The sequence below is a fragment of the Procambarus clarkii genome, chromosome 62 (genome assembly GCF_040958095.1).
Source record: "Procambarus clarkii isolate CNS0578487 chromosome 62, FALCON_Pclarkii_2.0, whole genome shotgun sequence".
Lineage (NCBI taxonomy): Eukaryota > Metazoa > Arthropoda > Malacostraca > Decapoda > Cambaridae > Procambarus > Procambarus clarkii.
The window spans coordinates 16260151-16282886 of NC_091211.1; the positions used below are offsets into that span (position 1 = coordinate 16260151).

The window sequence follows — 22736 nt, forward strand, 5'->3', positions numbered from 1 at the left end:
AACACCTAACCTAACCGGTGCCTAAATATGTACAATATGCTAATATAAAATAATATTAATTTATATATGATAAAATTCCTGGTTTGAATGAACAAGTTAAAATTTATGAATGCGTCTGTGGGGTCGACCGCTGGATGTAATGGACTTGAGTCGGGGACGGGTTGTTCTTATCACCTAATGCGCCTGTTTACCTAGCAGTAAATAGATACCCTGGAGTTTGTCAGCTTATTGTGGGGTTGCATCCTGCAGGTAGACCTTGGGGGACCTCGATAGATGCCTATCGTATATAAATACACTGGCTGCCTGTCCCCCGAAACAATGAATAATTATTACAATTATTCCCCACCCCTACACCTCCCCTGCTAGTCGTTCCCACCCCTACACCTCCCCTGCTGGTCGTTCCCACCCCTCCACCTCCCCTGCTGGTCGTTCCCACCCCTACACCCCCCCTGCTAGTCGTTCCCACCCTCCACCTCCCCTGCTGGTCGTTCCCACCTCTACACCCCCCTGCTGGTCGTTCCCACCCTCCACCTTCCCTGCTGGTCGTTCCCACCCCTCCACCTCCCCTGCTGGTCGTTCCCACCTCTACACCTCCCCTGCTGGTCGTTCCCACCCTCCACCTTCCCTGCTGGTCGTTCCCACCCCTCCACCTCCCCTGCTGGTCGTTCCCACCCATACACCTCCCCTGCTGGTCGTTCCCACCCTACACCTTCCCTGCTGGTCGTTCCCACCCCTACACCTCCCCTGCTGGTCGTTCCCACCCTACACCACCCCTGCTGGTCGTTCCCACCCTCCACCTTCCCTGCTGGTCGTTCCCACCCCCACCCCTACACCTCCCCTGCTGGTCGTTCCCACCCTCCACCTTCCCTGCTGGTCGTTCCCACCCCTACACCTCCCCTGCCAGTCGTTCCCACCCTCCACCTCCCCTGCTGGTCGTTCCCACCCTCCACCTCCCCTGCTGGTCGTTCCCACCCCTACACCTCCCCTGCTGGTCGTTCCCACCCTCCACCTTCCCTGCTGGTCGTTCCCACCCTACACCTCCCCTGCTGGTCGTTCCCACCCTCCACCTTCCCTGCTGGTCGTTCCCACCCTAACCTCCCCTGCTGGTCGTTCCCACCCTCCACCTTCCCTGCTGGTCGTTCCCACCCCCACCCCTACACCTCCCCTGCTGGTCGTTCCCACCCTCCACCTTCCCTGCTGGTCGTTCCCACCCCTACACCTCCCCTGCTAGTCGTTCCCACCCTCCACCTCCCCTGCTGGTCGTTCCCACCCTCCACCTCCCCTGCTGGTCGTTCCCACCCCTACACCTCCCCTGCTGGTCGTTCCCACCCTCCACCTTCCCTGCTAGTCGTTCCCACCCTCCACCTCCCCTGCTGGTCGTTCCCACCCTCCACCACCCCTGCTGGTCGTTCCCACCCCTCCACCTCCCCTGCTGGTCGTTCCTACCCTCCACCTCCCCTGCTGGTCGTTCCCACCCTCCACCCCCCCCTGCTGGTCGTTCTCACCCTCCACCTTCCCTGCTGGTCGTTCTCACCCTCCACCTTCCCTGCTGGTCGTTCTCACCCTCCACCACCCCTGCTGGTCGTTTCCACCCATCCACCTCCCCAGCTGGTCGTTCTCACCCTCCACCTTCCCTGCTGGTCGTTCTCACCCTCCACCTTCCCTGCTGGTCGTTCTCACCCTCCACCTTCCCTGCTGGTCGTTCTCACCCTCCACCACCCCTGCTGGTCGTTTCCACCCCTCCACCACCCCTGCTGGTCGTTACCACCCTCCACCTCCCCTGCTGGTCGTTCCCACCCTCCACCTCCCCTGAAGGAGTCTGGGACTGGGTGGAGTTGACAGTAGTCTGAAGGCAGCAGCGGAGGAGACACCAACCAACTGAGACTCCTGGAAAACTCTCTCGTACATTTCTAATTTATTTTGGAGTGTTTGTTGCTAGGTTTGTTAATAATTGTGATATCCTGTCTCACTTTGTTTTCGTATCGTGCGTCACTATATAAATTCCGAGTCATCCAGTAGCCGTGCCCTGAGGGTGTATATATAGGACCTTTGGAATTGTACCGTTCCGAGAGTCATGCCATGTGTCAGTGTACCCTCCTGGGAGTTATGCCTGGTGTCAGTGTACCCTCCAGGAAGTCATGCCTGGTGTCAGTGTACCCTCCAGGGAGTCATGCCTGGTGTCAGTGTACCCTCCTGGGAGTCATGCCTGGTGTCAGTGTACCCTCCTGGGAGTCATGCCTGGTGTCAGTGTACCCTCCAGGGAGTCATGCCTGGTGTCAGTGTACCCTCCAGGGAGTCATGCCTGGTGTCAGTGTACCCTCCTGGGAGTTATGCCTGGTGTCAGTGTACCCTCCAGGGAGTCATGCCTGGTGTCAGTGTACCCTCCAGGGAGTCATGCCTGGTGTCAGTGTACCCTCCTGGGAGTCATGCCTGGTGTCAGTGTACCCTCCAGGGAGTCATGCCTGGTGTCAGTGTACCCTCCTGGGAGTCATGCCTGGTGTCAGTGTACCCTCCAGGGAGTCATGCCTGGTGTCAGTGTACCCTCCTGGGAGTCATGCCTGGTGTCAGTGTACCCTCCTGGGAGTCATGCCTGGTGTCAGTGTACCCTCCTGGGAGTTATGCCTGGTGTCAGTGTACCCTCCTGGGAGTTATGCCTGGTGTCAGTGTACCCTCCTGGGAGTTATGCCTGGTGTCAGTGTACCCTCCTGGGAGTTATGCCTGGTGTCAGTGTACCCTCCTGGGAGTTATGCCTGGTGTCAGTGTACCCTCCTGGGAGTTATGCCTGGTGTCAGTGTACCCTCCTGGGAGTTATGCCTGGTGTCAGTGTACCCTCCTGGGAGTCATGCCTGGTGTCAGTGTACCCTCCTGGGAGTTATGCCTGGTGTCAGTGTACCCTCCTGGGAGTTATGCCTGGTGTCAGTGTACCCTCCTGGGAGTTATGCCTGGTGTCAGTGTACCCTCCTGGGAGTTATGCCTGGTGTCAGTGTACCCTCCTGGGAGTTATGCCTGGTGTCAGTGTACCCTCCTGGGAGTTATGCCTGGTGTCAGTGTACCCTCCTGGGAGTTATGCCTGGTGTCAGTGTACCCTCCTGGGAGTTATGCCTGGTGTCAGTGTACCCTCCTGGGAGTTATGCCTGGTGTCAGTGTACCCTCCTGGGAGTTATGCCTGGTGTCAGTGTACCCTCCTGGGAGTTATGCCTGGTGTCAGTGTACTGGGAGCCACGCCATGTGTCAGTGTACCCTCCTGGGAGTTATGCCTGCTGTCAGTGTACCCTCCATGTGTCAGTATATACGCTAATTTTTTTTATTATTTTTTTTGTGCCCAACTACACAATTTATAGTAGAGAACGCAAACTTAAGTGTTGGCTGCAACAGTCCATTTTTGTACGTTCAACCAAATATAAAGCTGTTATAAGTGTTATTATTTTAGGAGGATTTGTTTGAGAACATTAAAAGGCAAGAGAATATTGGCGGTAGAAGCTATTCGTCTCATCCTATTGGTCATATTTATGTATATAATAATATATTATAATATAATTTAAATTATATATTACAATTATAATATATTATAATTATAATAATATATATATTATTATTACTTAATACCCCCTACACACACACACGGCCCAACTTTGCATACTAAGCAAAGCTCGCTATCTCCGACTAGGCTGTTTTTTCCTTGTATCGTCACAGGAATTTGTGCAAACTTCGCGATGTTGACATTTGAATGTTTATTTAAGCTATGTAATATCGGTCAAATTTAAATTAAAGACAGTATACTGGATAATAGTTGGCCTATTTATGCTAGTAAAGGCTGCTATAGGTTAGTTTTGGTTAAAAATATACAAATTTGATATCAAATAAGTGTTGAGTTGAATGCATAAGAATTTTTATAAGATTCTTTATTGAAGGAATTTTTTTATTTTTTTATTTTCTAATAAAATAGGCTGCTGAGAAGGAGTTGCTCAGCTGGAAGTAACTCAGGATATTGTCAAATATTGTATAAAATCTCTATTGTTTAATAAAACTGAAAAAGAAATTCCTAATATGAAAACTGGTGTTCAGCTAATCTATAGGAAGAGTTTTTACCTAAAAAAACAAAATATAACTTGGCATATACCACATATGTACATATTAATCAGCCAAATAGTGACTACAAGTAATAAGTCATATATGTACTGTCTTGTGCGAGAGCAGGTTGCAGCTGGCGGCCACATCAATCTTCCCTCTATAGCCTATGAATATCTTTCCAGGATGCTTCACAGGAGGAAACTCTCTGCCGTTTCCCTAGTGGGTGCGTTTTTTCTCTTCATATACGCCCTGGGCACCACCTCCAGAGTAAGGTTGTCCTCGCCTGGTGACGGGGTGGGGTTGGAGGCTGGTGGCAGGTCCGGAGACCTGCAGGACGCCCTCAACCAGGGACAGGATCCATCCTACAGTCACACATCATTCTCCCAAGAACTGCCGGAATCCATACGTTTAAGAAGACAATTTGTGGAAAATGGATTAAGTGGATATAATATTTCAAATGAATTATATGAAAAAGAGAGAAGAGTAAATCTCGCAGTCGATATTTTAGCCAAGAAAAAGTTGAACATCTCATTAGAAAATAGTAAAATGAAAAACTTGCAGTTGGAAACATCACTGTCATCATCACAACATAAGAAAATCCTATTCTACGGCAGTTTTTTCTTTGGTCCATGGGAATCTTTTGTGGGGAATATGACTACTCTAGAGGAGAATAACTGTCCGGAGAGTAAGTGTATCTTCCTGTATAACACGTCCCACCCTGAAGGTGCGGACGCCGTCATCTTCCACCACGGGGTGTTCAACAAGGACAACGTCCCTGGCGTCCGTCTGCCCCACCAGCGTTACGTCTGGCTCAACCTTGAGGCTCCCAGTCTCATAAACCTTAACAACACTCAACAACTGCAACACATCGCAGACGAAAAATGGTTTGGCGTGGATGGGTTTTTCAACTGGTCTTACTCGTATAACAGAGAGTCAGACCTTGTCATGCTCTACGGCGGTCTCAGGTCTTTGAGAGGTAGGTGATAAAACCCTCCTCTCTCGTTACATAATAAATGTCTAAATCAAAATCTCATGTCAAAAATTTTACGTTGCAACTAAGTTATGAAGTTCACTGTACAGAATTACCTTTTAATAGACTATTATAAAAGTTTAAATAAATGAATCATATCTATAATAATAAAATATAAGCTGAATATGTAAGGGACATAAAATTATAATCGTAGAGACGAAAGTGTCACCGGAAGAGCAATATATATATATTCGCCCATATTTAGCATCTATTTTACTACTGTTAATATAAAATATCCTCATTATTCATATAGACTTTAACCTCATTTTCCATGCCTTGACCTGTCTTGACCATCTTTTGTCATTGACGGAGCCTAGGTGAGCCAGACCCGCCTCGCCCGGGTCTCCTAGACACCTCCGGGGCTACGTACACAGACTACATAGCCGCTTTAGACCGCGGGGACCAGCTACTGCAAGACGACCCCGACCACCACTGGCACGCTTTCATGTCTCGCCCCAAAACTGTGGCCTGGATGGTGTCCCACTGTAGCACTGTGTCGGGTAGGTAATGTTCCACTGTAGCACTGTCGGGTAGATAATGTTCCTCTGTAGCACTGTGTCGGGTAGGTAATGTTCCACTGTAGTACTGTGTCGGGTAGGTAATGTCCCACTGTAGTACTGTGTCGGGTAGGTAATGTTCCACTGTAGCACTGTGTCGGGTAGGTAATGTTCCACTGTAGTACTGTGTCGGGTAGGTAATGTTCCACTGTAGCACTGTGTCGGGTAGGTAATGTCCCACTGTAGTACTGTGTCGGGTAGGTAATGTTCCACTGTAGCACTGTGTCGGGTAGGTAATGTCCCACTGTAGTACTGTGTCGGGTAGGTAATGTTCCACTGTAGCACTGTGTCGGGTAGGTAATGTTCCACTGTAGCACTGTGTCGGGTAGGTAATGTTCCACTGTAGTACTGTGTCGGGTAGGTAATGTTCCACTGTAGCACTGTGTCGGGTAGGTAATGTTCCACTGTAGTACTGTGTCGGGTAGGTAATGTTCCACTGTAGCACTGTGTCGGGTAGGTAATGTTCCACTGTAGCACTGTGTCGGGTAGGTAATGTTCCACTGTAGCACTGTGTCGGGTAGGTAATGTTCCACTGTAGTACTGTGTCGGGTAGGTAATGTTCCACTGTAGTACTGTGTCGGGTAGGTAATGTTCCACTGTAGCACTGTGTCGGGTAGGTAATGTTCCACTGTAGTACTGTGTCGGGTAGGTAATGTTCCACTGTAGCACTGTGTCGGGTAGGTAATGTTCCACTGTAGCACTGTGTCGGGTAGGTAATGTTCCACTGTAGCACTGTGTCGGGTAGGTAATGTTCCACTGTAGCACTGTGTCGCGTAGGTAATGTTCCACTGTAGCACTGTGTCGGGTAGGTAATGTTCCACTGTAGCACTGTGTCGGGTAGGTAATGTTCCACTGTAGCACTGTGTCGGGTAGGTAATGTTCCACTGTAGCACTGTGTCGGGTAGGTAATGTTCCACTGTAGCACTGTGTCGGGTAGGTAATGTTCCTCTGTAGCACTGTGTCAGGTAGGTAATGTTCCACTGTAGCACTGTGTCGGGTAGGTAATGTCCCACTGCAGCACTGTGTCGGGTAGGTAATGTTCCACTGTAGCACTGTGTCGGGTAGGTAATGTTCCTCTGTAGCACTGTGTCAGGTAGGTAATGTTCCACTGTAGCACTGTGTCGGGTAGGTAATGTCCCACTGCAGCACTGTGTCGGGTAGGAAATGTCCCACTGCAGCACTGTGTCGGGTAGGTAATGTCCCACTGCAGCACTGTGTCGGGTAGGAAATGTCCCACTACAGCAGTGTCGGGTAGGTAATGTCCCACTGCAGCACTATCTGGTAGGTAGTTGTTATAAACAGCGCACTCCTTATAGATATCTGGTGTCACCTCAACTTATTTATTTGAACCAAATAATCATCTCATTTATTTGTACCAAATAAAGTCACCTCAACTTTATTTATATATGTACCAGGCCCTAAGTGTGTCTGTACTTGGGGTACGGGAACACCAAGTTAGTAACAAAATCTACCAGCTTACTTTTAATTAAAACAGGAACTCAAATAATTACATAAACCTTGATCAATTCCTAGGTCGTAACAGTATTGTCTCACTCTTCTAATGATATATTTAAGGTAACTGTAAGTTCAGTGATTATGTGTCGGAAGAGACCATTCTGGCGTGATTCAAGTTATAAAACTCGTATGTCAATAATTACACTAGTAGTTAGTTCAGTGCGGCCATTTTACTGCACTTTGACAACGACAGCCTATCCCAAAACTTGAGCTTGCAAAAGTTTATTTTTTTATTTAATTTTTTTTCGTGCAAGTGTTCTAAATAAATGAGGCTGGAAAATATGGCCTTTTAAGGAATTACATTTTAAAGGAATTAACATAATGCAGGGTGAAATATCTGAAGGATAGGATTGTATGTCTAGTACGAGGTGAATTAGAGAAATTGTAAAAAAAAAATGGATCTAGATGATATGGGAAACTGGTTGACTGAGAATTATGTGAAGTATGCATAAATGTAGTATTTCCCTTGTAAATTGATGTAAATATAATCTTCGTATTGTATATTATTTAATACAGAAAATAAATTGGTGACTGATACCCACAAATAATTCTCACAATAATTAAGTGACCAACCAGCGAGTATACTTTAGCTCTGAACATATTACAGAATTAAAGTAAACTCGGTGTATATTGAGAGAGGTGGGATTCACCTCTCGGTGTATAGATCTGTCTCACAGCAGGTGACTACTTCCACAGGGCGGGAGTTCTACGTGAAGGAGTTGCAGAAGCACATGTCCGTGGACGTTTACGGCCTGTGTGGGGACCTCCGCTGCAGCAAGAACCACCAGAACTTGGACTGCTATGCCGACGTCTTGAGACCCAAGTATAAGTTTTACCTGGCCTTCGAGAACAACATGTGCCAAGATTACATCACGGAGAAGGTAGGAAGTATTGGGGGAAGGGGTTGTTGGTGTATCTGGGACAGTGTGTATGTTAGCCTAGGGAGTAACCCAGGCAGGAAGCAGAGGAATGCAGTGAGGAGGGAGGTATTAGAGTGCTGAGAGGAAATGAGTGGAGAACCACAAGGGTTGTTATTATGGTCCATCAACTTCCTCATATACTTTGTCAGGAAATTTGCTTCCTCGTTAAAAATATTTGTTGATGATACAAAACTAATGAGACGAGTTAAAACAATTCATCACTGTGATATATTGCAAAAGGGGGCATGAGTTGATTTTTAAAAAGTTGTTCAATGTAAACCTATATTTTTTGACTAGTTGTATATGAAAAGGGCTGCAATTATTCCGAGTTTCAGTACTGCAGCCTAAATAGAAAGGGAGATTTTTTTCTAGTTAACTCTACTCTTTCACCTTTTCAGATATAATCCTTCTATGACACTTTTCTGACACATTAGCATATAATAAAGGATCTGTAGGAAGGGATTTTCCAAAACATCTTTAGTTTTCTTAATACAAAGAGTGAAAAGTTCCCCAAAACATTATGCAGATATATCATGTTTATTGCTATTTATAAAATCAGTAAATGAACTCAGGACAAAACTCTTGCTACATATTTTAGAGACATACACTTTACATAAAAGATGTAAGTGTCATGTAAATTGAATAAAAATTAAAGATGTAGAGTCGTTTATGGTACTTGAAAAATAAATCTTGAAAAATATTAAAGTCTAAGGTACTGCCATCTGTGGCTGAGGTTGACATTAACCAATTTCCTTCAAAATTGGCACCCTTACATATGAAGGGTGCAGTGCAGTCAGGTGTATAAGTTTCATGCAAATCGTCCAATAAACAAATAAGAAAAATCAAATTAAAAAAAAATAATAAGTTTTTAATTTTTTCAACTTTTTTTTAATAAAACTAATTATATTTTTGTTTAATATATGCTATTGTGATAGCTGAGAGTCATAGACATGATTTCAGTTGACACTTGTGTTTGATAATCGTTTTTGACCATTTTGGAATAATTTTGACACCTTCTTCAATATTTTTTTCTCCCTTCCTATTTATGCTACGACGCTAAGACTTGGACCAGATGAAACTCTTTTCATGTACAACTCGTCAAAAAAGTTTGATTGAAATCGAACTAGTTTTCATTTAATGCATTTTTTTGGAAATCTGGAACTCATGCCCCCAAAATATACTAGACACACTAGTGGTGTTCTTAAACATGGCTGCTAAACCTTGAATCTTAAACCCTTACATCAGTACAGTACAGAATTTAAGGAGAAATGGATTCCTGTAGCATAAATGATAGACACGAGGGTAGACATAACCACAGGTTAATTATAACGTCGGCAATGTATACTAAATTGGCTAATGTTTGGCATTTAAACCCGAGTGCTATATATAACCAGCTTGAGACCCACTCTTAAGTATGCAGCGCCGCCATGGAACCCTCATCTGAGAAAGCATTTGACAGAATTAGAAAAGGTTGAGTACAGTGTTACAGTACACACAGAAATCACAATAACGTGATATATCATATGAGCAAATCCACAAGGGCCGTGATCAGGATTCGAACCTACGCCCTAGATGATCCCAGCTGGGCCTTAGGGGGCATAACGCCTAAATATGCAATAAATGAAAACTGGTTCGATTTCAATAAAACTTTTTTTAATAGTTTTCTATGAAATTTGCTTCAACTGGTCCAAGTCTCAGCATCAAAATTAACATCAAACACAAGTGTCAACTGAAATCATGTCTATGACTCTCGGCTATCACAATAGCATATAATAAAGTATTTTAATAATTAGTTTTATGAATATATATATATGTGGGAACCGACCTGTGAGATTTATATTTATTTAATTTATATGAATTTATATTTACGTTAATTTATATACTTCGATAGCAATTTGTATAATAATGAGTGGACTGTATTTCTGCAATAATCTCATAATCTCACAAATCGATCCTCTACACATTAGGGGGGGTTATTAAATTAATATATATATGCAGCCAATCAAACTACAGTAACTACATACATTGAAAAGGTTCCTTATCTTATAGTACAGCAGGTTAGTCCACCAGGTATAACTAGGGTGTAGACACCAAATTATCCTCTTTGAGGTAGCTTCCATATCACCCAGTAACTGGTGCACAAATCTTCCATCCTCGTCTTGACCTGTCAAAAGTGCGCTAGCTGTGAAGCCAGAATCCTATATATGACAAGCTATATCAGAGAAAACACTATACAGTACATAGAACATGAAGACCTGGCTTAATTACCTTTAGTTTGAGGCGATTTCGCGATCTAACCGGGTCACCCTATATCCTGACATTAATGGCCACAAATGAATGATAAACGGGTTTCGGATAGACACTTAACTTGAATTGTAGACATCGTGTTGGAGATGGTACCTTTGGTTTCCATAACACTACGTCCAAGTAAAATTAACAGGAGCCGAATTTGCTCCCGTGTGAGCCTCTGGTCTCGTATAACACAATGGCTGTTTAACACTCCATACTATTGACGTTACTGGCCGACATTGTCCAGAATGATAGGAGCCGAATTTGCTCCACACGTCTCGGAGGTGACAGAACAATGGCTGCCCCTCCTTCCTCCCTCACGCCTGGCCTACTTTGTCCAGATTTCAGAAAGTGATAGAAGGGTCACATTTACTCTACTTTAATATTGATAATTAAGTTAATTTATATAAGATGTTTTATGATGGTAAAGTCCAAAGACTAATGTATTTAAGAATAATTCCCAGCAAAATAGCTGGTGAATTATAATAGTATGTGGTGATGATATCCCGTTTTCTTTAGATGGTAATTCCACTACAAGTTACGTTTTCTATGGGTAACTTGTTGGTAATACAGCTATTATCTGTATGATATATTAAATGGTGTCGGATTTTCCGACAATATATATATATATATATATATATATATATATATATATATATATATATATATATATATATATATATATATATATATATATATATATATATCTTACTGAACGTAAGCCAATTTTGGAGGAAGTTGGTTGATGTCAACCTCAACCACAGGTGGCAGAATCTTTGACTTCATTTATTTTCAAGTACAGTAACATAAAGTGCGAGTACTCTTTTTATTTTGTATTCAATTTGCATGAAACTTACACCTTATATGTAGAGTTTATGTCTCTACAATCCTTCTAAGCAATTTATGCCTCATTTCATTTATTGATTTTATAAATATTTGCATAAATTTTTTGGGGGACTTTGACTATTTGTATTAGTATAACTAAACATATTTTGGATAACTCGCTTAGATATTTCCTTTATTATATGCTAATGTTATAGATGAGTGTCATAGAAATGATTTCATTTGAAACTTATGGTTGTACTGAATTATTGAAAATTTGTAAAATTCGTTGAAAAAAGTCCCCCCCCCCTTTCTATTTAGGGTGGGATACTGAAACTTGGAACAGTTGCAGCCCTTTTCATATACAACTAGTAAACAAAGTTTGGTTGACATTGAAGAACTTTTAATATCCGGCGTTATGCCCCCTTAGTGAACTGTACCACAACATGGTAAAAGAATTGCAACCTGGAGCGCTACTGCCCTCACTAGGATCTAAGTTGACTAAGGTGCATCCAGGAACATCCCGTGCGTAGGTTCGAACTCTCATCACGACCCTTGTGGATTTGCTCTCAGAGTTAGTGTTCCCGGCTTGGCGAGAAGACTGAGAGGTGAGCTACGATGGAACACTGAGGGAACTACACACACAAATGAGCCACAGAGGCATTAGAAAAAACATTTTCAGTGTCAGAGTAGTTAGTAAATGGAATGCACTGGGAAGTGATGTGGCGGAGGCTGACTCCATACACAGTTTTAAGTGTAGATATGATAGAGCCCAGTAGGCTCAGGAATCTGTACATCAGTTGATTGACGGTTGAGAGGCGGGACCAAAGAGCCAGAGCTCAACCCCGCAAGTACAACTAGGTGAGTACACCTCGGCTTGATGATTGATTGATAAAGATGAAGCCACCCAAGAGGTGGCACGGGCATGAATAGCCCGTGAGGGGTGGCCCTTTTGAGCCATTACCAGTATCAATAGATGATACTGGAGATCTGTGGAGGTGCGACTGCACCCTGCGTGACGGGAGATGTCTCCCGTCTACACCTCGGCACACTGGGAGATCAAATATACGGCGTGGAGGGAGGTGGGAGAGGGGATGGCGGAATATAACTTTGTAAGTGGAATTGACAACGTTAACAGAGCAGCGGTGTTCGAAGTGAGGTAATAAGATTGAAACGACAAACACAAATTAGTCAGAGAGATGTCAATAATAACTTTTTCATTGAGTTACACACAAGTGTAATGTAATAGTTGAAGCAGTGATTGGTGGGTGCAAGCAGCCCAACAAGCACATGTAGGTGAGCACATGCAGATGAGCACGGGTGCACACGGAAGCTCTCATTATAGCGGTAGAGGTTGTCATTGTACGCTGCTGGTGGAGTGTTCGGTAACTATACCGTGGGTGACACCACTGTGGCCGCTCTACCGTAACCTTCCTCACTCCCTAACTTGTTCTCACCTACTTGAGGGGGTTGAGCTTCGGCTCTTTGGTCCCGCCCCTCAACTGTTAATCAACTTTTTTTTCAGGGATATTTCTGCGTGGGCCCTAAGCCTCTGGCTGGCCCACTAATTGTTAATTGTGGTTTGTTTCTGTTTGACTTAGGCGAAGTATGAGTATTTATGACTCGTATGTTCGTTTCAGTAAGATTATGCCCAATGTGTTTAACAACTTTTGCTACTCTGTTGAATCTTAGTTGAAATCTTAATGGATTTGTAACTGTACACTGTGTTAGATAATGTTCCAGTGGTCTGTCGGGCATTTCTCCACAGTGAGATTGACGGTTGAGATTCCTGATTCCTGAGCCTATTGAGCTCTATCATATCTGTATTTGAAACTGTGTATGGAGTCTGCCTCTACCACATCACTGCCTAATGCATTCCATTAGTTATTAACTACCCTGACACTGAAAAGTTATTTCTAATGTCTCTGTGGCTCATTTGGGTTCTAAGTTTCCACCTGTGTCCCCTTGTGTATGTATCACCGTGTTAAATAAACTACCTTTATCTACTCATCAATTCCTCTGAGAATCACATATGTTGTGATCATGTCTCCCCTAACTTCAAGTCTTCCAGCGACGTGAGGTTCAGTTCCTGCAGTCTCTCCTCGTAGCTCATACCCCTCAGCTCGGGTACGAGTCTAGTGGTATATCTTTGAACCTTCTCCAATTTATTCTTGTGTTTGACTATATACAGACTCCATGCTGGAGCTTCATACTCCAGGATTGATCTGACATATGTGGTATATAATGTTCTAATGATTCCTTAAGTTTCTAAAAGCAGTTCTTATGTTGGCCAACCTAGCATAAGCCACTGATGATATTCTCATGATATGGCCTTCAAGGGACAGATCTGGCGTGATATCAACCTCCAGGTCTTTCTGCCTGATTCTTGAAGGATTTCATGTCCCAAATGGTATCTTGTATCTGACCTCCAGCTCCCTACATCTATCTTCATTACTTTACATTTGCTTAGGTTAAACTCTAATAGCCATTTGTTGGATCATTCCTTCAGTTTGTTCAGGTCTTCTTGAAGCCTAAAGCTGTCCTCCTCCTGTCTTAATTCTTCTCATAAATTTAACATCATCAGCAAACGTTGAGAGAAAGGAGTGTATACCCTCTGGGAGATCATTTGCATATATCAGAAACAGGATAGGTCTGAGTATAGATCCCTTTGGGACTCCGCTGGTGACCACGCCATTCTGAGGTCTCATTTCTCACAGTAATTCTCTACTTTCTATTGCCTAGGTACTCTTCTTTCCACTGGAGCACCTTACCAGTTACTCTTGCTTGTTTCTCCAATTTATATACCAGCCTTTTATGGGGTGCTGTGTCAAAGGTATTCCGACAGCCCAGAAAAAGGAGTCTGCCCAACCTTCACTTTCTTGCTTAATCTTTGTCACCTAGTCGTAGAATTCTATTAAACCAATGAGGCAAGATTTGCCATACCTTTTCTTCATGAAGTCCATTCTCTCCAGATGTGCTATTACTCACGATCTTCTCCATCACCTGGCATGGTATACAGGTTAAAGACACTGGCCTGTAGTTCAATGCCTTTTGCCTGTCACCCTTTTTATATATTGGGACCACATTAGCCGTCTTAAATATTTCTGGTAGGTCTCCTATATCCAGTTTCCCAGGGAGGCTTGACACTCCCCATGGAGAGTGTCAAGCGTAGTGCTTCTGCACACTCATTTAGTATGCAACCAGTCATTCCGACTGAGCCACGCGGATCCACGTCCTTGTCATATAAATTGCTAAATATCATATCATGGATAATATCATTGCATTTGCTTAGCATAGCACCCCCAGGGAAAGCCTAATGTTCCAGTTGGACACCAGACGGGTGTTTCTGGGATCCTTCCTTGTTGTGGGTGTTGGTGGCTCAGTTGGTAGGACTGCTGATTTTGTGGTCCACGATTCGAGGCTACGATGGTCCAAGTGAATGAAATGGTGTCATCCACGATATGGTGATTAGCAATGTGTATATGACACATATGTATATATCTGTATATGTATTGGTGTGTGTGTGTGAGGCCGGATGTTGACGCAGTTGTCATTTGCAGGTGTGGTTGCCACTGCACCACGGGCTGGTGCCGGTGGTGTATGGCGGGGCCAATTACTCACTGTTTCTGCCACCTCATTCTTACGTGGACGCCACGCACCTCACGCCGCCACAGCTCGCCAGCCTCCTCACCAGGTAACGTGTTTCCCAGGGGGGCTCCAGCCCCCCCTCCCCACATCCCAGGGGCTCCAGTCCCCCCAACCCCCCAGGGGCTCCAGCCCCCCACCCTCCACCGTGACCAACTTCTCTACCCACAGCACCGTCACCCTCGCTATGAAGTGTTGTCACCTACACACAAATCACAATAGCGTGATGCATCAAATGAACAAATCCACAAGGGTCGTGACGAGGGCTCGAATCTACGTCCGGGATGATCCCAGACGCTGCCTTAGTCGACTATGTCACGACATGGTTAAAAGAATTGCAACCTTATGAGGGCAGTAGCACTCCAGCTTGCAATTAATTTAACCATGTTGTGGCATAGTTGACTAAGGCGCCTATGGGATCATCCCGTGTGTAGGTTTGAACCCTCATCACGGCCCTTGTGGATTTGTTTATGTAGTCACCTGTTGGGGGGAAGAGGGGGTCGAACGGCAAGATCTGCTTCCATCATTTGGCTGGATATATGTAAACCATACTGGACACATGGTGGAGACACACGGTGCGGACACACGGTGAAGACACACGGTGAGGACACACGGTGAGGACACACGGTGAGGACACACGGTGAGGACACACGGTGAGGATACGTTTACGCTGCGAAAAGTAGTTAAAAAAAGTTATACAGCGCTGCCTCAATAGCGGGAATCTAATTCGAAACCCTGAACTGAGAGACAGACACAGACAGATAGAGGACTGGGGCAAGAAGAATACATGTTGATAACCACTTAATCAAGTCTTAGCTGTGCCATATGTGGTACGAGGTTCTTAGAGACCTGGTGCTTGGTAATGATAATGGTTATTCAGGTAAAAGTACATACACGAAAGATTTGTTACAAACATAATGTTGGATTTATAGATAGATTTAATACTTACTATGCTTAAAGCCACTAATACGCACAGCGTTTCAGGCAACGTGTGGAAAAAACACTTAGACTTAAACTTAAAACTAATTGAGATCAAAAACATAAATTTAATTGAAAAAGGGGAAAAAGAATGATAATTACATGAAGGATGAACAGCAAAAATTGCAAAAGAACAACAGAAGTAATGTTAATTAAATAAACAGAAGACTATAATGTTGATCAAGCTATTCTTAAGCACTAGTACCCCTCCCTCAGCGGGTTACTGGTAGCCTAGTACTCATATTAGCGGACGGAGAAACTAAGTTGTACCGTCTGCGGTGTTTGGCTGCGGTCATCCTCTTAGCTGCTCAAGTTGTTGAAGTTATTGAAGTCCTGCTCATACAGTGCGCTGCCCTTTCTTCTTGAATTTCCACTGTGGGTTTCCCAAGACTGATCAATTCCACAGGGGGATTCCTGACCTTTATTTTATTGTTTTTTTGAGTATTTTGGCAATGATGATACGTCTAAATGTAAGTTTTTCGTTGTGATGATGTTGGGTGCTGTAGGCGTGGTGTGGTAGTGTGGTGTAGTGGTGTGGTCTGGTGGTGTGGTGTAGTGGTGTGGTCTGGTGGTGTAGCCTGGTGGTGTGGTGTGGTGGTGTAGCCTGGTGGTGTGGCCTGGTCCAGTGACCGCAGCGTTGGAAACTCATTCTCACCGACTAGTCATCTTGATGATTGTTGCCGCTGGAGAGATACTTTATTGTGAATCCTATAGTCATCCTGTGAGCGGTAGTGTACTCACCTAGTTGTGCTTGCGGGGGTTGAGCTCTGGCTCTTTGATCCCGCCTCTCAACCGTCAATCAACTGGTGTACAGGTTCCTGAGCCTACTGGGCTCTATCATATCTACATTTGAAACTGTATATGGAGTCAGCCTCCACCACATCACTGCCTAATGCATTCCATCTGTTAACTACTCTGACACTGAAAAAGTTCTTTCTAACGTCCCTGTGGCTCATTTGGGTACTCAGTTTCCACCTGTGTCCCCTTGTTCGCGTACCACCCGTGTTAAACACTTTATCTACCCTCTGAGAATTTTGTAGGTAGTGATCATGTCTCCCAGTGTATTGTGCACCCTATACTCATCCTGTGAGCGGTAGTTTATTGTGCACCCCATATTCATCCTGTGAGTGGCAGTTTATTGTGCACCCCATACTCATCCTTTGAGCGGTAGTTTATTGTGCACCCCATACTCATCCTGTGAGCGGTAGTTTATTGTGCACCCCATACTCATCCTATGAGCGGTAGTTTATTGTGCACCCCATACTCATCCTGTGAGCGGTAGCGCAAAATAGGATTACACAGGACAGAAAAGGTCTTTATCAGACCTCAAAAGAGATAATTACATTGCTAATATCTATCCTTCACACGTTATAATTATAATGTCAGCTGATCAGACATATTGTTCCATTAGAATAGCTATGCATTTACAATTAATCATTGTACATCAATGGTGGGTGTTTCCCCTAGTACATAACTGGTCTTAGCTATGGAGGTATTACAGGGTCATCGGAAAGCTGGCGTTAATTACTGTTAATGTTTACACTACACTGCTTCCTTAACCTCATATGTCGTTAATCTACTGGGAGGGAAACATGGATACAGTGCAAGGATTTTAGGCATTTTATCCTTAGTAATAAGATAGTCTGCCATTTCATACAGCGTGAGTTTAGATTTATCTCTAAATAGCTCAATTTTATTTTATTCTAAGATATAGTGTTGGAGTGTGTGTCCCTGTTTTTGTCCACACACTTTACACTATACTTCATCTAGATCCCTATACAAGCCCAACTGCTAGTGATACTTGTAGCCAAGTCTCATTCAAGCTGTGACAACGTCTGTTAGTCTGCTGGTGTTGTTACTTGTCCCATACACATGTTACTTGCCCCATACACATGTTACTTGACACATTTCATTGTGATAAACAATGGACCATCTAGTTCCCGTTTGCACTGTTCTGTTTGCTTCAAATTCATCCAAGAATGTTCGTCCAATGACACTTTGGAAATAAGTTGCATGATGGAAACCTCCGTTCACCACTTGGGGCGGTCGGTAGAGCAACGGTCTCGCTTCATACAGGTCTGCGTTCAATCTCCGACCGTCCAAGTGGTTGGGCACCATTCCCTTCCCATCCGCCCCATCCCAAATCCTTATCCTGATCCCTTCCCAATGGGAGGGAATTGGAATCCCTTCCCAATGCTATATAGTCGTAATGGCTTGGCGCTTTCCCCCTGATAGTTTCCTTCCCTTCCCAAAAGGAATTTTTGCACCATGTAAAAACTTTGCCTCGTGCAATAGCCTCAATTGCATGAGGCTTGGCACGCGTCTTCAGATGATATGGATTATCTTGGTTGAACCCACAGTAAAAAAAAAATTATGTAATTACTTTTTTGGACGATATCGATATATCAACGATATTTCATATATCGTTCATGTAATAACTTTTTGGATGATATCTGGTATATGAACTCTTTGGGGGGTCACAAAAAGGAGCTCTGTTATGTAACCCCTGTTATAGGGGTTACATAAGTTATTACATAAGTTACATAGTTAGATTATGTAACCTACTGAAAATTTTCTTAGATTAAGGACCTGCCCGAAACGCTGCGCGTACTAGTGGCTTTACAAGAATGTAATTACTATGCTATGTATCCTCACAATCCCAATATATCATCTTGTATATAAATAAATAAATAAATAAATAGGGGTTACATAACAATAGGAATTAGGTGTTTTATGATAATTTCGCGATCAACATCATCATTTTGCTATAACTAAATTTTGAAGCCCGCGCACACGCTTTGGGATTATTCATTTTTTTACACTAAAAATGTTTAGAAAATATTTTTTAATTTTTTTTATAATTTTTTTGAACTACCGTACAACATTTACGTAGTGGAAATGAAATAATATGACTGGTGTTTAGGGTACAAGTGATAGCACTCAAGTCATGGATATATTACATTAATAAAGGCGGAGTTTAAGCAGTCAAGACAGAGTTTATGTAGTGGAGATATTCCGTAAATAACATGGCGTCATGCCCTGGGGACAGATTCACGAAGCAGTTACGCAAGCACTTACGAACCTGGGGCCAGATTCACGAAAGCACTTACGAACCTGTACATCTTTTCTCAATCTTTGGTGGCTTTGTTTACAATTATTAAACAGTTAATGAGCTCCGAAGCACCAGGAGGCTGTTTATAACAATAACAACAGTTGATTGGCATTTTCATGCTTGTAAACTGTTTAATAAATGAAAACAAAGCTATCACAGATTGAGGAAACATGTACAGGTTCGTAAGTGCTTACGTAACTGCTTCGTGAATCTGGCCCCTGGTTTGGTGTCTAAGATTAAGGGCCAATGCACCCGTTGCACGGTTATAACTGCCTCTTTGAGAGTTTATCGACTAACAGCGATAATACTTATGTTCACCTTATGTTCTTAATATAATATAATATATATATACCGTTATACATGGTTCACAGCTAAAGTATATATATATATATACACACAGAGAGGCGGGGTAAACACCTCTGTGTATATATATATTATGTGCCTCTGTAACCCTTTCCACTACCGCCCACAAGATGGGTATGGGGTGCATAATAAATGAACTAAATAATATATATTCCTTTTGCTTGTATTGAGTCACGATTTTGAGTCTGTATATTTTAGCGAAAGTTCTTGTTCCTAGATAAGTATTTTGTCCTTAGACATGTATAATTGGGGAAACTTGAGGGGAATACTTATATAGTCAGTGACTAACGTCAGCATACAGCTGAATGATGGATTTCTGGACATAAGACACGGTAATAAATTATTAGAAGCAGGGCACGTCACGTCAGGGCAGGAGCTGCAATTAACGAAACTGCTACATAAAGGCAATTTTTTTTTACCCCATACGGTCTGTTGATAAGGATTTTGATTCGTTTTTTTAAGGTTTTAAACTCGAACACAGTTTGAGTCTGTGTCACGGATTTGTGATGCTTTTTTCGTGATAATTCTGCATGCTTATCCTTTAATTATCCTACATTCGTACATGGAAGAAAACGGGAGTTTAATGCCGCTATTAATCCGCCAGGTTGAGTAGCTCTCGCCAGCAGTACGCTCAGTACCACCTGTGGCGCCGCTACTGGAGGGTGCTGGTGAAGCCGCCCATGTGTGAGTTGTGCTGGAAGCTTCATCACAACCACAGCAGCACCACCTTGCACCAGCTGGGGGTGTGGTGGAGGTCCGTCAACCACTGCGTCACCCGCTACCCGGCACACCTCTACCCGCGCCGTCCCGAGCCTGACACCAGGAGCCTCACCCAGAAGCTCAGCGATTCTGCTCACCTTCTCGGAGGACTCTTTCTTAATGTAGCCCAATCACTGCTTCCTCGTGTACATAACCACTTATAAACCATGCACACATACACAACTGTACAAGTGCAAGCCACGGAAAACGAGAATAACCAAACGCAATGTTATGCACATAAACATCCGTGGACATAACCATATATACGTTTATTACGCCTAAAGACATAGACACACACACACATGAGGAACTATATACACAAGCTAACAAACACCCACATACCAGGAACGGTTGAGGGCCCTCAGAGTAAACAACGCTGAACACCAAGCATGACAATTAAACATCTCATCGTGAACACCAAGCATGACAATTAAACATCTCATCGTGAACACCAAGCATGACAATTAAACATCTCATCGTGAACACCAAGCATGACAATTAAACATCTCATCGTGAACACCAAGCATGACAATTAAACATCTCATCGTGAACACCAAGCATGACAATTAAACATCTCATCGTGAACACCAAGCATGACAATTAAACATCTCATCGACACCTTTCAAATAATTAAGTTAGAGCATATTAATGTAACAAACACGCAGCAACGGTTTCAAGCCCAACAAGCCGCAATGTAAGGCAGACAATAGGTAATTGTCCCCTAAAGTTTTATAAACCCATGGACCCGCCTACCCGCCCAAGCTGGAACAGCCATCACATTACTGCAGTTCTAAATACAGTTGGAGCAAATGCTCATGAACAATATGGAGGGAAGTGGGGGGGGGGCTTTTGGAAAGTCGCGGGATTCCTGTCCCCGTCCAGACCACTAAAGAGATGGTGGCCCTCAGGTAAATAGTGAACTATGCTCACAATCAACAATATGTAGGATCCATACACACAACAACACACATAAAGAACCACTCACACACACACACAGTGCCCAAATGAGCCTTAGAGATAGTAGAAAGATTTTTTTAGTGTCAGAGTGGTTGACAAATGGAATACATTAGGTAGTGATGTGGTGGAGGCTGACTCCATACACAGTTTCAAGTGTAGATATGATAGAACCCAGTAGGCTCACGAACCTGTACACCAGTTGATTGGCGGGACCAAAGAGCCAGAGCTTAACCCCTGAAAGCACAAATAGGTGAGTACAGAGTACGTGTGTGTGTGAAACAATTTTGATTGATTGACAGTTGAGAGGCTGGCCGAAAGAGCCAGAGCTCAACCCCCGCAAGCACAACTAGGTGAATACACATATACAACCAGGCACATTAAGTACGTTCAGGGCCCAGCCGCCTAGTGGACAGCTGTTGGAGGTCGTAGTTCTAAGTTCCCGGGTTCAATTCCCGGCCGAGGCAGAAACAAATGGGTAGAGTTTCTTTCACCTGATGTCCCTATTAACCTAGCAGTGAACAGATAGATACCAGGGAGTTCTGCTACCGACTGCATCCTGTGTGTGTGTGTGTGTGTGTGTGTGTGTGTGTGTGTGTGTGTGTGTGTGTGTGTGTGTGTGTGTGTGTGTGTGTGTGTATGTGTGTGTGAGAGAGAGAGAGAGAGAGAGAGAGAGAGAGAGAGAGAGAGAGAGAGAGAGAGAGAGAGAGAGAGAGAGAGAGAGAGAGAGAGAGAGAGAGAGAGAGAGAGAGAGAGCGAGAGAGAGAGAGAGAGAGAGATCTGTGGTAGATATACATAATAGAAAAAAAGATTAGGCAACCGACGGTTACAAAGGTGGGGTCCAGGAGCTAATAGCTCGATCCTGCAGGCAAACGACACATATATACATGTATACATACGATGCTCAGCTATAAGATCAGTGAGCGCTTTAACTTAAAATATTATGTTTTATTAAATAAGATATAATAATGTATATAATAATGCATTAGCATTTATATTTGTTATTTGTTAATACTTGTACTATAAATATAAGCCGAGGGGTTATATTAATTATATACACTAGCTTCATAATTATTTAAATTTATGACTATATAAAGTTGAGTAAATACTTATGTTAGCCATTACTGAAGTCCAGTATCCTCCTATAGCCTATTGTCTCTGAAGATTATTCCATATATATATATATATATATATATATATATATATATATATATATATATATATATATATATATATATATATATATATATATATATGTCGTACCTAGTAGCCAGAACTCACTTCTCAGCCTACTATGCTAGGCCCGATTTGCCTAATAAGCCAAGTTTTCATGAATTAATTGTTTTTCGACTACCTAACCTACCTAACCTAACCTAACCTAACCTAACTTAACTTTTCCGGCTACCTAACCTAACCTAACCTATAAAGATAGGTTAGGTTAGGTTAGGTAGGGTTGGTTAGGTTCGGTCATATATCTACGTTAATTTTAACTCCAATAAAAAAAATTAACCTCATACATAATGAATGGGTTGCTTTATCATTTCATAAGAAAAAAATTAGAGAAAACATAATAATTCAGGAAAACTTGGCTTATTAGGCAAATCGGGCCTTGCATAATAGGCTGAGAAGTGCATTCTGGCTACTAGGTACGACATATATATATATATATATATATATATATATATATATATATATATATATATATATATATATATATATAT

At 43.2% G+C, this 22736-nt stretch overlaps 1 protein-coding gene across 3 annotated transcripts; it reads left to right on the forward strand.

Moving 5' to 3' along the window:
* The first annotated feature begins 1851 nt into the window (after positions 1 to 1851).
* LOC123766639 (alpha-(1,3)-fucosyltransferase C) lies at positions 1852 to 22172 on the forward strand. Of its 3 annotated transcripts, none has more exons than XM_069308197.1 (6): positions 1852 to 1902; positions 4254 to 5047; positions 5419 to 5601; positions 7870 to 8054; positions 14765 to 14898; positions 19907 to 22172. In XM_069308197.1, the coding sequence occupies exons 2-6, from the start codon at positions 4255 to 4257 to the stop codon at positions 20223 to 20225; spliced, it is 1614 nt and encodes a 537-aa protein (XP_069164298.1). In that variant the 5' UTR covers positions 1852 to 1902; position 4254; the 3' UTR covers positions 20226 to 22172. The 3 variants fall into 3 exon arrangements, with proteins under 3 accessions (XP_069164298.1, XP_045611879.2, XP_069164299.1); XM_045755923.2 differs by having other exon boundaries at positions 1855 to 1939; XM_069308198.1 differs by lacking the exon at positions 14765 to 14898 and having other exon boundaries at positions 1855 to 1939; positions 19907 to 20029.
* The last annotated feature ends 564 nt before the right edge of the window (positions 22173 to 22736 follow it).